The sequence below is a fragment of the Esox lucius genome, chromosome 11, assembly GCF_011004845.1.
Source record: "Esox lucius isolate fEsoLuc1 chromosome 11, fEsoLuc1.pri, whole genome shotgun sequence".
Lineage (NCBI taxonomy): Eukaryota > Metazoa > Chordata > Actinopteri > Esociformes > Esocidae > Esox > Esox lucius.
The window spans coordinates 35,475,737-35,490,710 of record NC_047579.1 but is presented as its reverse complement, the minus strand read 5'-3'; the positions used below and the strand labels follow the sequence as shown (position 1 = coordinate 35,490,710).

Sequence of the window (14,974 nt, the reverse complement as noted above, 5' to 3'; positions counted from 1 at the left end):
TCTTTGGGGATGCTTTTCTTCAAAGGGGACAGGACGACTGCACCATATTGAGGGGAGGATGGATGGGGCCATGTATCATGAGGTCTTGGCCAACAACCTCCTTCCCTCAGTAAGAGTATTGAAGATTGGTCGTGGCTGGGTCTTCCAGCATGACAACGACCCGAAACACACAGCCAGGGCAACTAAGGAGTGGCTCCGTAAGAAGCATCTCAAGGTCCTGGAGTGGCCTAGCCAGTCTCCAGACCTGAACCCAATAGAAAATCTTTGGAGTGAGCTGAAAGTCTGTATTGCCCAGCGACAGCCCCGAAACCTGAAGGATCTGGAGATGGTCTGTATGGAGGAGTGGGCCAAAATCCCTGCTTCAGTGTGTGCAAACCTGGTCAAGAACTACAGGAAACGTAAGATCTCTGTATTTGCAAACAAAGGTTTCTGTACCAACTATTAAGTTCTTTAGATTCCGTCACTCACAGTTGAAGAGTACCTATGATTCAAATGACATGCTTTGTAAGTGGGAAAACCTGCACAATCGGCAGTATATCAAATACTTGTTCTCCCCACTGTATATTAAGGACTATTACATAAAAGTATGCTTAAAGAAACAACATCAAGTTTGCAGCTCTGCAATCGCTTTGCTTTATATTAATCTGTTGCAATGTTATTACAATTTTTACCATTCCCAATTTCTTCCATCTCTGTGGCTGAGGTATGCTTGAAGACATTTCGTGCAGTAAAAACGGCACAGTCTTTTTTTCTGTGTGTGTGCGCATGCATCTTATGGCCCCAGTCCTTTTAACCGGTGCGTTCCATGTAGGCCAGTACCAGACTATTTGCTTTGTTGCTTAACTGACACATCTAGATGTAGAAGACAGCCTCATGATCTCATACACATCACACAGGCAGCATTGTCAGATGAACAGTGGCATTGTTCGCTTTCTAATCCGTTCATGATCCTCATTGATACAATTGCATTCTTTGTCCCCTTTAGGTGGGTAAACTGATAAAGATTACCCTCGTTTTTCTGTTCCTGTCTCTTAAACAGCTGAACAGTGGTTACGTTCAAGCTGACAATGTAATGAACCTGCCATTGCATAATCGCCAGATGAATAACAGGTGGAAGTTTGTGGTTGTCTGTGTTTTTAAGAGTAGATGCAGAGTCCATTATCAGAAACAACAGGGCTTGAATTCCTATAGTATAAAAAAGCATTATCTACTGGCCTCGGATTAATTCACATTCCAGAATAATCTGTACTCTAGATTCATGGCAATCCTCTCGGAATTGCGTCTGAGGTCACTCCCTGCCCCTGTTCCTCCTCATGCTAGGCTACACTGGCTACACCAACTACTCCGCTCTGTAAACCATTTTCAACTGAGGTGATTTATCAGTACAACCTATTGCTACGCTTTCACCAGATGACAGGGTAGTGGGCAGGGGGCATATAAATTGGTGTGTTTGTCTCTTTGGCGTGGCCCTAGGCCTTAAAACTTTTCATGCCTGACGTGGTGCTGTCAATTGTTGTTTTTGATGTCTGTTTTTGGGGATGATTATCAGACCAGCTGGGGCATGGAGTTCATCACCATGCATCAAAGGCTGGTTTTAGCGGTGGTCTTAAGAGCTATATATATGCGAGGGGGACCGGTCTGCTCAGGGGCAGATGGTGGAGGAGATTATCCTCTGGACCTTAGCCTTGCCCATAGAAACTCCTGCAACTATTGTGCCTCAGATTAAAAGACATACAAATCTCTTCAGAGGGATGAAATGAAGTAGCATGGGTGACATGAGCCATGTACCACGTGACTCTTCTTTTTCCTGCCAAGCACGTTTGTTTTAAAAACCAGACATTTAAAAATATATATTATAATTTTTTTTTCCTTTTTATGACTCTGAACTTTTCAATTCCCCAGGGGCAGAGCTGGTGTAGTTCTTTTATGAACTTAGTCTGGCGCTCTAACTCTCGATCTCCGCCCACTCTGACTCTCGACCACTACTTTTGAAACCTACCACAATGAAGGCCCGCCCCAAAGACATTGCAATGCTTTTGCAATGCTTGGATTTAAGTGCATGCATCCTAGCCTTCAGTCTGCAAGTCCCCAGGGCACATGCAGGGCTGTCATGGTGGAGCACAGAAAGACTGACCACCATAATACTGAATCACGTCGCCGTAATACTGAACCACGTCGCCTTAATAGTGAACCACGTCGCCGTAATACTGAACTTGTCCATTCTGGAAGTGAAACTGTCCTAGGCAGAACTTTTTATTTTTCCATTTCTCATCGGCTGCAGTACTATCAGCTATTCTTAAATGCATCATTAGGCCTTTTGCACTAGACCTTGAGTGTAATTTCCTGTCTGAGGATTGTCCTTGTTAGTCATTTTCTGTTGTAAGCTACAACACCACAACTGGTTAAGATATCTCAAGGTAAAATGGAGGGCTTGATTTTCAGCCTTTTAAACCAACTCCATACTCATCTCAGTACACAGTCCTCTTCAGGCTCTAGGCAGATGTGTTGTAATATCTTTTATGCAAGATAACTTGGAGAGAAGGCTTAATTTTATTACATTGTTCTTCAGTCTGAAAACAATTTTTTTCACTTCATTCAAGATGGTTAAAAGAGAAACCTTTAATCCATAATTGTTTTTTCTTTAAATGGGCAGTACTTACTTCAGCTAACAAGCATTCTACTCATTTAGCAAAATATGTATAAAACAATTATAACATTAAATCACCTTAAATCAACTCTAGATTTGTTTTGAAATTGCGTAGGGCCAGATTCTTTAATTAGAACATCACTGCAGCTATCGTCACTGCTGCATTTGGTTAATAAACTGAGATGGGACTGGGGCTATGGATCCTAGGACTTAGCATTCATAATATCAGAATTATAGTTTCAACCATGTTTTCAGTCAATACAGTGTTTGTCCTATTCAAAAATTCCTCTTGGTACAGGACATTGCTCGGCCTCATGTGGCCAGCGTTTGTAGGCCAGGGGTGTCCAAACAGTTCCACGGAGGCCCGTGTGTCTGCAGGTTTTCGCTCTCACCTTGTACTTGATTGACTAACTAGGTCACTAATTGGTTAGTTTCTACCCTCACCTGGTTGTTTAGGTGTGAACTGGGAGCCAATTTATAGGAAAAACCAAAAACACGCAGACACTCTGTCCTCTGTGGAACGGTTTGTGCACCCCTGGTGTGGGCAGTTCCTGGGTGACGAAGGCACTGATGCTATTGACTGGCTCCCGCATTCCCCAGACCTGAATCCAGTTGAGAACCTATGGGATGTTATGTATCCCATAGGTTGACGCCGCCAAGTGGTGGCACAGGCTGTCCATTTTGTTTTACATGATATTTTAAAGAGCAACACATTTTTGATCAACGCATCAGCTAACTATAATCCAAAGGTAACAACTTTTCTTCTTGGTCTTAATTTAACCTTTCAACGCGCAGCCTACAGGTATGATTGCTATTTTTCAGTTATGGTTTTGATCCTCTGCCTGTTGGTCTCTAATTACTACTTGAGACATGTCAGACTCACAGTGCATCAGTTTAGTGCTTATGAGGTGTCAGCGATGAGACTGTTGTTGCTGATGAGGTGTCAGCGGTGAGACTGTTGGGGTGTCAGCGGTGAGGCTGTGCTTTGTTAGCCTCTACAAACTTTGACTTGTCTTGCTGCCCCTTCTAGAGCAGCATGCTGGACAAGGTGTACGGTGCAGCATATCAACAGTGCTTCACACAGACTCTTGTCTCCACACCCCATCCCTCCCTGTACTCCTCACTCCCGTCACATTCACTTACATTATACAGACGGCCACAGGCAAGGGATCTTTCTTCCCTCTCCCTACTCTGTAAGGTTGTCTCTTGTGCTTTTGCAGCTGCAGTTCCTTGGTGACAGCTGGTGCCCTTGCATGGTGCTACCTGGAGTGGATAGACCAGGGATGTGAAACGAAACTGTGTTCTTCTGAGAAATCTGACTCACCACCTGTAAGATTATGTCTAGATGGACATGGATTAAAATATACTTGTTTAAATATTTCTGTAGATTGGTTAGAATGGGCTGTGGCCACTAGATTATCAGATGAGGAGACTACTGCTGTAATTACAGTGACCCATTTAAGAAGATCCAGGTTATAAACAAGCAATGTCTAGCTGCTTCATGGGGATGCTTCTCTACCGCTGTTTAATGTTCAGTCAATGCTCAGTGGTCAGAACCCCTCAGTACTGCAGCCCACACTGTACAACAAAACCTGCAACTGCGCTCGTCTGTCTTCCCCTGTAGTCACGTGTGTCTGTCTGTGTGTCTGTCTGTCTGTCTTTCTCTGTGTGTCTGTTTGTCTGTCTTTCTCTGTGTGTCTGTCTGTCTGTCTCTCCATTGCTGGGTTCGTATCTCTCTGTCTGTCTGTGTGTGTCTGTCCGTCTGTGTGTGTCTGTCCGTCTGTGTGTGTCTGTCCGTCTGTGTGTGTCTGTCCGTCTGTGTGTGTCTGTCCGTCTGTGTGTGTCTGTCCGTCTGTGTGTGTCTGTCCGTCTGTCCGTCTGTCTTTCTCTGTGTGTCTGTCCGTCTGTCTTTCTCTGTGTGTCTGTCTGTCTTTCTATCCATTGCTGGGTTCGTATCTCTCTGTCTGTCTCATTGTCGAATTAGAAACTATTTTCCTGACAGGTTAAACACCGTTGAGTAGCCGTATCAGGATCAGAGACTCTATGAAGAGTAGGAAGCCATCTTCTGGCCGGATGTTATTACATTTTGAGTGATTAAAGGCACCCCTCGCCTCACACACTGAACAATTAGTGCTGTCTGTGAATTCTCTATTAGTTCTCTTTTGTTTAAGGGATAAACATTTTCGGTTGTTTATTTGAGAACTTACCAACTCACACCCATCTCACAGAATGTAGTCCTATTGAAGTGTCTCCCCCCAGCTATATTGTCTGTTATTCTATGAGAATCTTCAGAATTGTTTTGATCATGTAATCAAGCCTTTTTACAACCATGGCAGTTCAGTTCCTCTTTCAGTTGGGTCAGAACCAAAAACCTCTGAATAAATGACGTATCAAAGTGCTTTTCAGTTGGGTCAGAACCAAAACCTCTGAATGAATGGCATATCAAAGTGCTTTTCTGCTTGGTCAGAAACAAAACCTCTGAATGAATGGCATATCAAAGTGGCCTTTCAGTTGGGTCAGAACCAAAACTTCTGAAAGATTGGTGTATCAAAGTGGCCTTTCAGTTGGGTCAGAACCCCTGAATGAATGGCATATCAAAGAAGTGTCCCCTGTGTAATTCACACAAGACCCCTCTACTGTGACAATGGGGGCACACCCATTTGGCCTCTGTCCTCTCTTCCTCTCCCCTCCCTCCCCAATGATCTGCACAGGAAGGATGTTTCACACTCCATTTCCTCGCTTTTTGTTGACTTTGTTTCAAGTATTGCTTCATATCATGCTATAACACAACCATAACCAAGTCAACATAAACGCTGACCTAACTTAAATCTCTCATTGTTAAAACACATCATGAAGAATTTAGAAACATTTTATATAAAGCTGTTATGACAGACACACATCACTCAATTCCCTGAAAATGTCAGGTACAGTACAAGACACCGTGATTCATGACCGTGTGTATTAACCCATTAACACATCTGGGGTGGTGTGAAAGAAACATACACAAAGCAAGCTGATGGTGGCATTAGCTCATTGTGGGAGGTAACAGCAATCAATCAATCAATCAAATGTATTTATAAAGCCCTTTTTACAACAGCAGTTGTCACAAAGTGCTTTACAGAGATACCCGGCCTTAAACCCCAAACAACAGTAGTGTTGGATTTCAGTGGCTAGGAAAAACTCCCTAAGAAGGCCGAATTTTAGGAAGAAACCTATAGAGAACCCGGGCTCAGAGGGGTGACCAGTCCTCTTCTGGCTGTGCCGGGTGAGATACTAAGAGTCCGATTGGACTAATTTATAAATTTCTCTGGGCTAAATCCCGGGAGGCCCCGGACAGGGCCCAACAGGCAGGAAATCAATCCACCCACATTGCCAGGCATCAACCAAAGGAACACCCATCAACTGCAACCACCCTGAATGAGGGCAGAGTATTGCCAGCAGAGTACAGCCCAATAGCACAAGTGCGCAACAGAGAGTCAACAACAAGCCAGTGACTCTTCCCCCGAAAGGCATTAGAGGGAGGGCATCCCAGTGGTGACGAGAGCCCACCTGGCAAGACAGCAAGGGTGGACAGTATCAAGCCTACTGGTCACCTTCACGCCCCCGGGCCAGGCTACACCTAATTATAAACCGTGCTGTAGAGATGAGTTTTTAGTAGACACTTGAAAGTTTGCACTGAGTTTGAATTTCTAACCTTAATTGGCAGATCATTCCACAGTAGTTGAGCTCTATGAGAAAAGGCCCTGCCGCCAGCTGTTTGTTTAGAAATTCTAGGTAAAATTGCGATCGTAGGTTATGTGTAGGTATGTATGGCTGGATAATTTCAGCAAGGTAAGTAGGAGCAAGTCTATGTATTGATTTATAGGTTAAGAGTAAAACCTTAAAATCAGCCCTAACCCTAACAGGCAGCCAGTGTAAGGACGCTAGGACAGGAGTAATGTGTTCACATTTTTTTGTTCTAGTTAGGATTCTAGCAGCCGTGTGCAGCACTAATTGAAGTTTATTTATTAATTTGTCTGGATAACCAGAGAGAAGAGCATTGCAGTAATCTAGTCTAGAAGTAACGAAAGCACGGATACATTTTTCTGCATCAGTCTTTGATAGAAAGTTTCCAATTTTTGCAATGTTGCGAAGATGAAAGCAACTCTTGAGACATATTTTATATGTTCTTCAAAGTAGAGGTCAGGGTCAAGGGTAACGCCAAGGTTTTTTACAGTTTTTTGGGATACGACCATGCAGCCGTCGAGGTTCACAGCGAGATCTGCTGACAACGCTCTTTGTTTCTTTGGTTCTAAAATGAGCATTTCTGTTTTCCTTGAGGTTAAGAGCAAGAAATTCTCTGTCATTCACTTCCTAATATCTGAACCGCATGCTTCCAAAATAGCAAATTTTGGGGCTTCTCCATGCTTCATTGAAATATATAACTGTGTGTCATCAGCATAACAGTGAAAATGTACATTGTGATTTCGGATTATATTGCCCAGAGGGAGCATATATAGTGAGAACAATAATGGGCCCAGAACCGAGACTTGGCGAACACCAAAGCATACCTTTGACTTGTCAGAGGATATGCCATCCACACTAACAAACTGATATCTTTCAGATAAATAAGATATAAACCAGGCTAGAACATGTCCACGTAGCCCAATATGGGTTTCCAGTCTCTCTAAGAGAAGGGATCAATAGTGTCAAAAGCAGCACTAAGATCAAGAAGCAACAGGACGGTTGCGGAACGTTTGTCTGAGGCCATTAGAAGGTCATTTGTTACCTTCACGAGTGCAGTCTCAGTACTATGATGGGATCTGAAACCGGACTGGAGTATTTCATAAATGTTATTTGTCTTTAGGAAGGCATTCAGTTGTCGGGAAACACATTTTCTAAGATTTTTGAGAGGAACGGGAGGTTCGATATTGGCCTATAATTGTTTAATATGTTTGGATCCACATTAGATTTTTTTAGAAGAGGCTTAATTTCCGCAATTTTTAGTGAGTTTGGTACACATCCGGAGGAAAGGGAGCAATTTATTATGTTCAGCATTGGCTGACCTAGCACAGGAAATAGCTCCTTAAGTAATTTTTTTGGAATCGGGTCTAGCTGAGAGTGTGTGGGTTTAGAACTCATTACAAATTTAGTAAATGTGTCGAGTGATACGGTATCAAAAAATGCAAGTATCCCCATTGACACCTGGTCAGGGAGGTTCAGGAAATTTTTAGGACAACTGAGATTTTGAGGACCATAACTATTAAAGGAGGAGTCAGTTATTTCTTTTCTAATGGTAATGATCTTTTCATCAAAGTAGTTAAGGTATTCATTACAACTAAAGTGAAGACCCACTTCACTTGCTAAGCTTTGCTTTTTTGTTAACTTTGCAACTGTATCAAAGAGAAATTTTGGATTGTTTTTGTTCACCTCAATCAGGTTGGAGAAATAAGCTGATCGAGGAGACGTGAGTGATTTTCGGTATTGTAGTGTACTGTCTATCCAGGCTAGTCTAAATACTTCCAACTTGGGGGAGCGCCACTTTCGCTCCAATTTTCTGGAGGCTTGCTTAAGTGCTCTAGTATTATCTCTGTACCAGGGAGCAAGTTTCTTGTTGAGTATTTCTTTAGTTTTTAGTGGTGCAACTGTGTCTAATGTATTTCGCAGTATTGAGTTTAGATCCTCGATTTGATCGTTTACAGATTTATTTACTCTGTTGTTAATGAGCGAACTTGTAAGAATATCAAGGAATTTATTTGTAGTCTGAGAATTTATAGTACGGCTTTTGAAACTCGTTGTTTGCAGAGCAAGTCGATTTCTTGTTTTAACGGTAAATGTAAAAAGACAGTGATCCGATAATCCAGGATTTTGGGGGGAAATTATTAGATCTACAATATCTATTTCTCGTGACAGGACTAAATCTAAGGTGTGATTGTGGCAATGTGTTGGACCTGAGACGTTGGATAAAACCCATTGAGTCAATTATGGCTTCAAAGGCTTTTTGAAGAGGATCATTGGACTTTTCCATATGAATATTGAAATCGCCAGAAATTTGAATACTGTCTGCCATGACTACAAGATTAGATAAGAACTCTGGAAACTCATTGAGGAACATAGTGTATGGCCCGGGGGGACTATAAATAGTAGCTATGTAAAACGATTTATCGGCCTGGTTAACTTTCATTAGTAAAACTTCAAAAGAATGAAACTCAGTGATATGTTTGAGAGTACATTTATATTTACTGTCATAAATATTAGCAACACCCCCTTCTTTTCGGGATGCACGAGGGATATGATCACTAGTATAACCAGGAGGAGAGGCCTCATTTAAGGCAGTGAATTCATTAGGCTTTAGCCACGTTTCGCATAAACCAATAACATCTAGTTTATGATCAGAGATTAATTCATTTTCGGCAACTGCCTTTTGAGCAAGGGATCTAACATTTAGGAGTCCCATTTTGAGATGCGAGGTGATAGTCATTTTTATTTTTATTTGTGACCGAGGCGGAGGAAGGCCTTTATCTTAATAAGGTTGTTTTTGTTAGCACTAACTTGTTTAACTTTTCTCAGCCTGGAACGAGTCACAGTGGCAAAAGGTAAAGCTGTACTAACTACTCTGGCTATGCTATCGACAGACTCCACTATGCTAGCAGGTTGGTTAACAGCCTGCAGCCTGACCTGCACCCTATCTCATGTTAAGGCTATAGGAGTGAGACAACTGTCAATATTCCTAGATAAAAGAAGAGCACCACTCCAGCTAGGATGGAGTCCGTCGCTCCTCAGCAGATCAGGCCTGGCCCTATTTCTGGGAGAGTCCCAAAAAGAAAGCCAGTGATCTACAAACTCTACCTCCTGCGACGGGCAGAACTCCGTTTTCAGCCAGCGATTGAGTTGCGCAAGTCTGCTGTAGAGCTCGTCACTATACCCCTAGGTGGGGGGGGGCCAGAGGCAATTACTCGATGCCGACACATCTTTCTAGCTAGTTTACACGCTGATGCTATGTTCTGCTTCGTAACCTCTGACTGTTTCATCCTAACGTCGCTGGTGCCAACATGAATAACAATATCTCTGTACTCTCTATACTTGCCAGTTTTAGACTTCGCTAGCACCAACCCCGGCTACGTCGGTGGCTCTGCCCCCCGGTAAACAGTGTACGATCGCCGGCTGATTCTTTAGTCCAATACTGCAGGTAACGGAATTGCCAATGACTAAAGTTTTCAGTTTTTCAAGGCCACCGGTAGAAAATGCCTGCCGATCATTCCCCTCCGAAGATGGCTCGGGCCTTGACTCCGACTCCAGTGGGGAAAACCTGTTGAAAGTCTCAGTTGGATTTAGCAACGTTTCAGGTTTAAATGGTCGACGGCATTTCTTCCCAGTGACCAAGAGAAAGTTCTTGCCCGGCTGCAGGAACTATCGTTTCTTCCTGGTGGCACTGACGCAGTTTTTTCTATTTCTACACAAGCATAATCCTTGCCTGACATTTGCGTCAGAAGTCGAGCCTCTAACTCTATCTTTAACTGAAGACGATAGTTCTCCTCCGTGTTGTTGCTACAACAATTACAGGGATAAGGCATTGTAATGATACTTAGCCTCGGGTGTTCAGGGTTGAGTAGTTCCGTTAATTATGTCCAAAAAGAGTCCCGGTCTAGTAAAGTTGGGTAAAAGGTCAACAGATAAAAATATTGCGTTGGTAAAACTCTTAAAATAGAATTTTGACCAATTAGTTTATATAGAGTAAATTTGGAAAAAAGTTTGGCAGGTAGCCAGGTAGGTAACAGCTGGCAGCGTACAGCACATGAACAATCCGCAATCCCGCAATCCCACAATGCAGTTCGTCGATCCACAATCACACAAACAAGGTCAACTCAGCGTTACAGGGTTCTGTTACAGCGGTGCGCCCCTTTGTTCCTGGGGAATTACATCCTTACTGTTGCCTTGTTTGTTGCTGTTGATCTTTGTCTTGTTTCCATCCTAGCCCCCTTCTCCCTCAAGGTGTTTGGCCTCATGCTGGGCTATCATTGTTAATAAGTATGTATGATTGAAAACCCTGGTTTTACAACTACGTTTCCAAAAGCTGGGGCGCTGCGTAAAATGCAAATAAAAACAGAATGCAATGATGCGCAAGTAATTAATACCTATTTAATTGGAAATGGTACAAAGACAACATATGAAATGTTCAACCAGAGACATTTTGTTTTTCTGAAAATATATGGCAATTTTTTTATTTGATGCCAGCAACACGTTTCAAAAAAAGTAGAGACGGGCATGTTGATCACTGTGTTGCCTCTGGTCTTCTCTTAACAATACTCTGTAAGTGTTAGGGAACAGAGGAGACCAACTGCTGTAGTTTTGAAAGTAATATCTATTCCAATTCTTGCTTGATATAGGATGTTCGGGGTCTCCTTTGTCATGTTTTTCATTTCCTAATGTGCCAAATATTTTCATTGGGGGACAGGTCAGTAGCATGATTGGCTTTTGAACTGTGCACTGATGACAAGCCAGATGGTCCCTCTCTTCTTTCGTCCAGAGAACACAGCGTTCATGATTCCCAAAAATGTATTGGATTTGAATATTTGGATTCGTCAAACCACGGAACAGTTTTCCAATTCACCTCAGTCCATCTTAAATGAGCTCAGGCCCAGAGAAGGTGGTGGTGTATCTGGATCTTGTTTATATCTGGTTTCTTATTTGCATGGTAGAGTTTTAACTTGCATTTGTGGATGCAGCAACAAACTGTGTTCACAGACAATGGTTTTTCGGAAGTGTTCCTAAGCCCATGCAGTGATGTCCACTAGAGTTTTGTCTGTTTTTACTGCAGTGCCACCTAAGGGCCTAAAGATCACGGCCATACAGTATTATTTTTCAGCCTTGTCCCTTGCATACCGAGATTTCTGATTTTTTTTTATTATATTATGTACTGTAGATTATGAGATCCCCACACTCTTGAATTGTTGCACTATTTGCAATACAAAATGTATCAAATTGATTACATTAATAATAAGCAAATACCATACATTTAATTGATTAGTTGGGTCTGTGTGAAAAGTAAAATACATTTAATAATCTGTCTGTGCAATTTATTGCAATGTAGGAATTTTGTCTGTTGACTTAAGGCTACCATCTACATTATTTTTGAAGATGCCTTTTATAAGATTCTCTGCAGTGTTTTCCATTTTGATATTCCTCAATACTATATTGTACAGATTCAAGCACTGTCCAATTCTGGATGAATTACAAAATAAATTACTGTCTAGGAAGTAAATATGTACTACTTTATTAATGTGAACAGTTCAAAATGGCACCTTTCAAACTGAAGAATAAAACTTCTTTGTAAAAAATGTCTTGCTGGATGCACTTCATAAACCCTTTATTATTTTTTTTGCACATTTGTTTTATTACTGGTGTCTCAAGTTGTTATAAAGAGAGAATAGTGCAAGATGAGGAAAAACATTTAAATAAAATATTGGAATTTTTTGCAGAAATTGCTGTTTTTCAGTCCGAAAAATGGCAGTGATAATCCATATTTTAATTATAAAAAAAAAAAATTGCAAGCCTAGAAGGATGTTCTGCAAGAATTAAAGCAGTCTCCATTTCCAACTCCTTACCTTTCTTGATTCCCATCACATAAAACAATATCATAGGTATAATGTAGTAGAAATCCATTCTGAGACATATTTTCATATTTGTCAGAGGAGTCTTTGGACCAATGAAATCTCTGCATTCATGAAAATGCCCTTTTCTCTGGTTAGTAATTTTCTCCTATTTGGTCTTAAAATGTATTTTTAACTTCATTCTAAATATTTTAAAATATAACTTATTTGGTTTCAGTGGGAATTTTAAGAAATCTGTTATATTGTCTGCAAGAAATGCAAGCTTTTTCGTTGTAAGACAATTTACTTTTGCTTGCCTGTTAACCACATCACCCTGCACTTCTACTTAGAGACAAATGTTAATTTAGTTTCTGCAATAGAAAATGATGTTCATAACTGTATCACTATACATTCAATATCAAATGCAGGTAACAGGGCTTAAAAAGCAGCCCAGCATTGCAGGAATTACGTAAATATGTAACTCTTTTGAATAAGGCAATTACATTCAGTATGAACGTATGAGCAGTGCTATTATGTTCAGTATCCCAGTGATATTGGTCCTTAATGACTGGCGAACAACATATGAGAAGTGCCGTTTACCTACCATCGGAAAGCGTCCAGCAGCAGCAGTTGATATACTAATAGTTAAATAGAGTGGCTTTTCGTAAAGTATGGTGGCCGGTCTTTCCCGCAACAGTCTTTCAATCCAGTGGTTGTGTATTCGATTCCAGCAAGAGGCAAGACCTTTTTTTATTGTGAAATTGTGTTGTTTAGACAGGCGAAATCTGTTTTTGTAACCTTCATCCTAACCCTAACCTCAGTATTGTGGTGCCTATTGTTAACGTTACCTAACCCAAACATATAAAACCCTAACGCCAGTACCATCATGTCTAACCTTAACCCTCATTTAACCTTAACCGTTAGCATTAAATGTTACTCATAATAAGGGTTTTTCATTTTCAATCATCTTAAGGATCAACATAATAGTGAAACATTAAGGAGCAACGTAATAGCGAGTCATTAAGGACAAATAGCACTGGGGATATGTTGATGGTGAACATACTGTAATTCTTCCGATTTATGTTAACAGTAACGTTAACATAAAGCCATTTCCCTGTTTGTGAACTATTTTGAAGAACTCTTCCAGGTATAATGGTTTCTGGTTCCGTATGAAACTCTAAATTCTTTGTAGAAAATTGTACTACGTAGAACAAAAAAGTCTATGTCTGGAACCAGGAAGTTTCTGTCATGCTTTTGACCAGCTCATGTTGACCTGCCCAAAAAAGGACATTCCTAAATTGCCAGCGAGGGGTTTGGTTTGCCTGGCTGAGAGCATTATTACAGTTGTTCTAACCACAGCCCCAAAATGTCTCTGTAGTTTATGGTTGTGCACCATTTGTAGGTACTCTGCACCCCATACAACTTTCATTGCTTTAATGTATTCATCATTACATGTGATGTGTTGGTAACTGCTTTCTATTCCCCTCCTCTAGGTATTAAATGAAGAGTGTGACCAGAATTGGTACAAAGCAGAGTTGAATGGGAAAGATGGCTTCATCCCCAAGAACTACATAGAGATGAAAGCTCACCCGTAAGTCTGAACCACTTGACATAGGGCTTGTTTATCCACGTTATTGTTGTTGACTCTGAATCTGGTTGAACGGGTCTCTTGACTGCCAGGACACAGCTTCCCTGTAACACATTGATTTGGTCGTATTCAATTACCGCCCAAATTGAAGAGGGCCTTGTTTCGAAGTTTGGATGCCGTTCAAGCACTGCAATGAATGTAACCAATTATCATTATTTAGTTGCTGTCTTTTTAAATGTTTCCCAATTGAGAATGCATCTTATAAGTACTTCCTCTGTATTGGTCTGTTCATAAAATACTAAACGTTCCAGAATTCATAGCAAAAGTAAATACTGAATCCTTAAGAAAATGGCAATAAAAGAAAGCAATGATTTTTTAGAAGAAGAAAAATACACGTTTTTGAACAATAGTTAGTGTATGTTTGAAAAACCCCTGTTGATCATTTCCAAGTGTCGTTCTTTGCCTGTCTGTAGTAATTTCAAGCCAACGCCGAAAATTTTTATTTTGCGTTTCGATTGCTTGGTGCTATTGGCAATAATGCACCCATAAATAAAAATGTTTTTTTACTGAATACTACATGCCTTTTTACCCCGCTTGTATAACATACCAACAAATATTTACCAGTAGAAATATGACGGTTTCCATTGCTAATTTCTTCATGACAAGTTCATTGTATATAACTTTGCGGTTACTTTTCTGTTTTAACTAACCATATTTTAAAGACTAAGCTATATCTTTGTATTATATCCCGCTACAGGCCAAAACACAAACATTAATAGGCATTTACTAATAGAATTAGCTAAAAATTCATGCTTTAACTGAACGAAAATCAGTTTTTTCTGTGAAGGATGCCACTGTTTGTTGTATTTTATGTTCAGACAGTAGCTCAAATAACAGCAAAGTAACTGCATTTGCGTTTGAAAAATTATACATTAGAATGCTGGCCACAGATCCTAATAGTTATTTCCACATGTATGGTTTTCAATTAGCAAGACTTAAATCATCAAGACTTAAATAATTTGTTACCACAACAGTGACTAGCCATACATTAAAATAAGTAGGCTATACATTTCACAGTGGAGTACTAGCCGCAGATCTCAATAGTTAGCTTCTTAACCTAATCAAAATAAGTAGTGCATTCTCATTATTTGTTTAACAAGAAACAAATCA

At 40.7% G+C, this 14,974-nt stretch overlaps 1 protein-coding gene across 1 annotated transcript in view; it reads left to right on the top strand.

Moving 5' to 3' along the window:
- grb2b (growth factor receptor-bound protein 2b) overlaps positions 1-14,974 on the top strand; it is a 50,888-nt gene that overhangs the window by 24,394 nt on the left and 11,520 nt on the right. Inside the window, exon 3 of the mRNA XM_010874504.4 lies at positions 13,710-13,807. Within this exon, the coding sequence (XP_010872806.1) occupies positions 13,710-13,807 (98 nt within the window). The remainder of the gene's footprint in view (positions 1-13,709; positions 13,808-14,974) is intronic.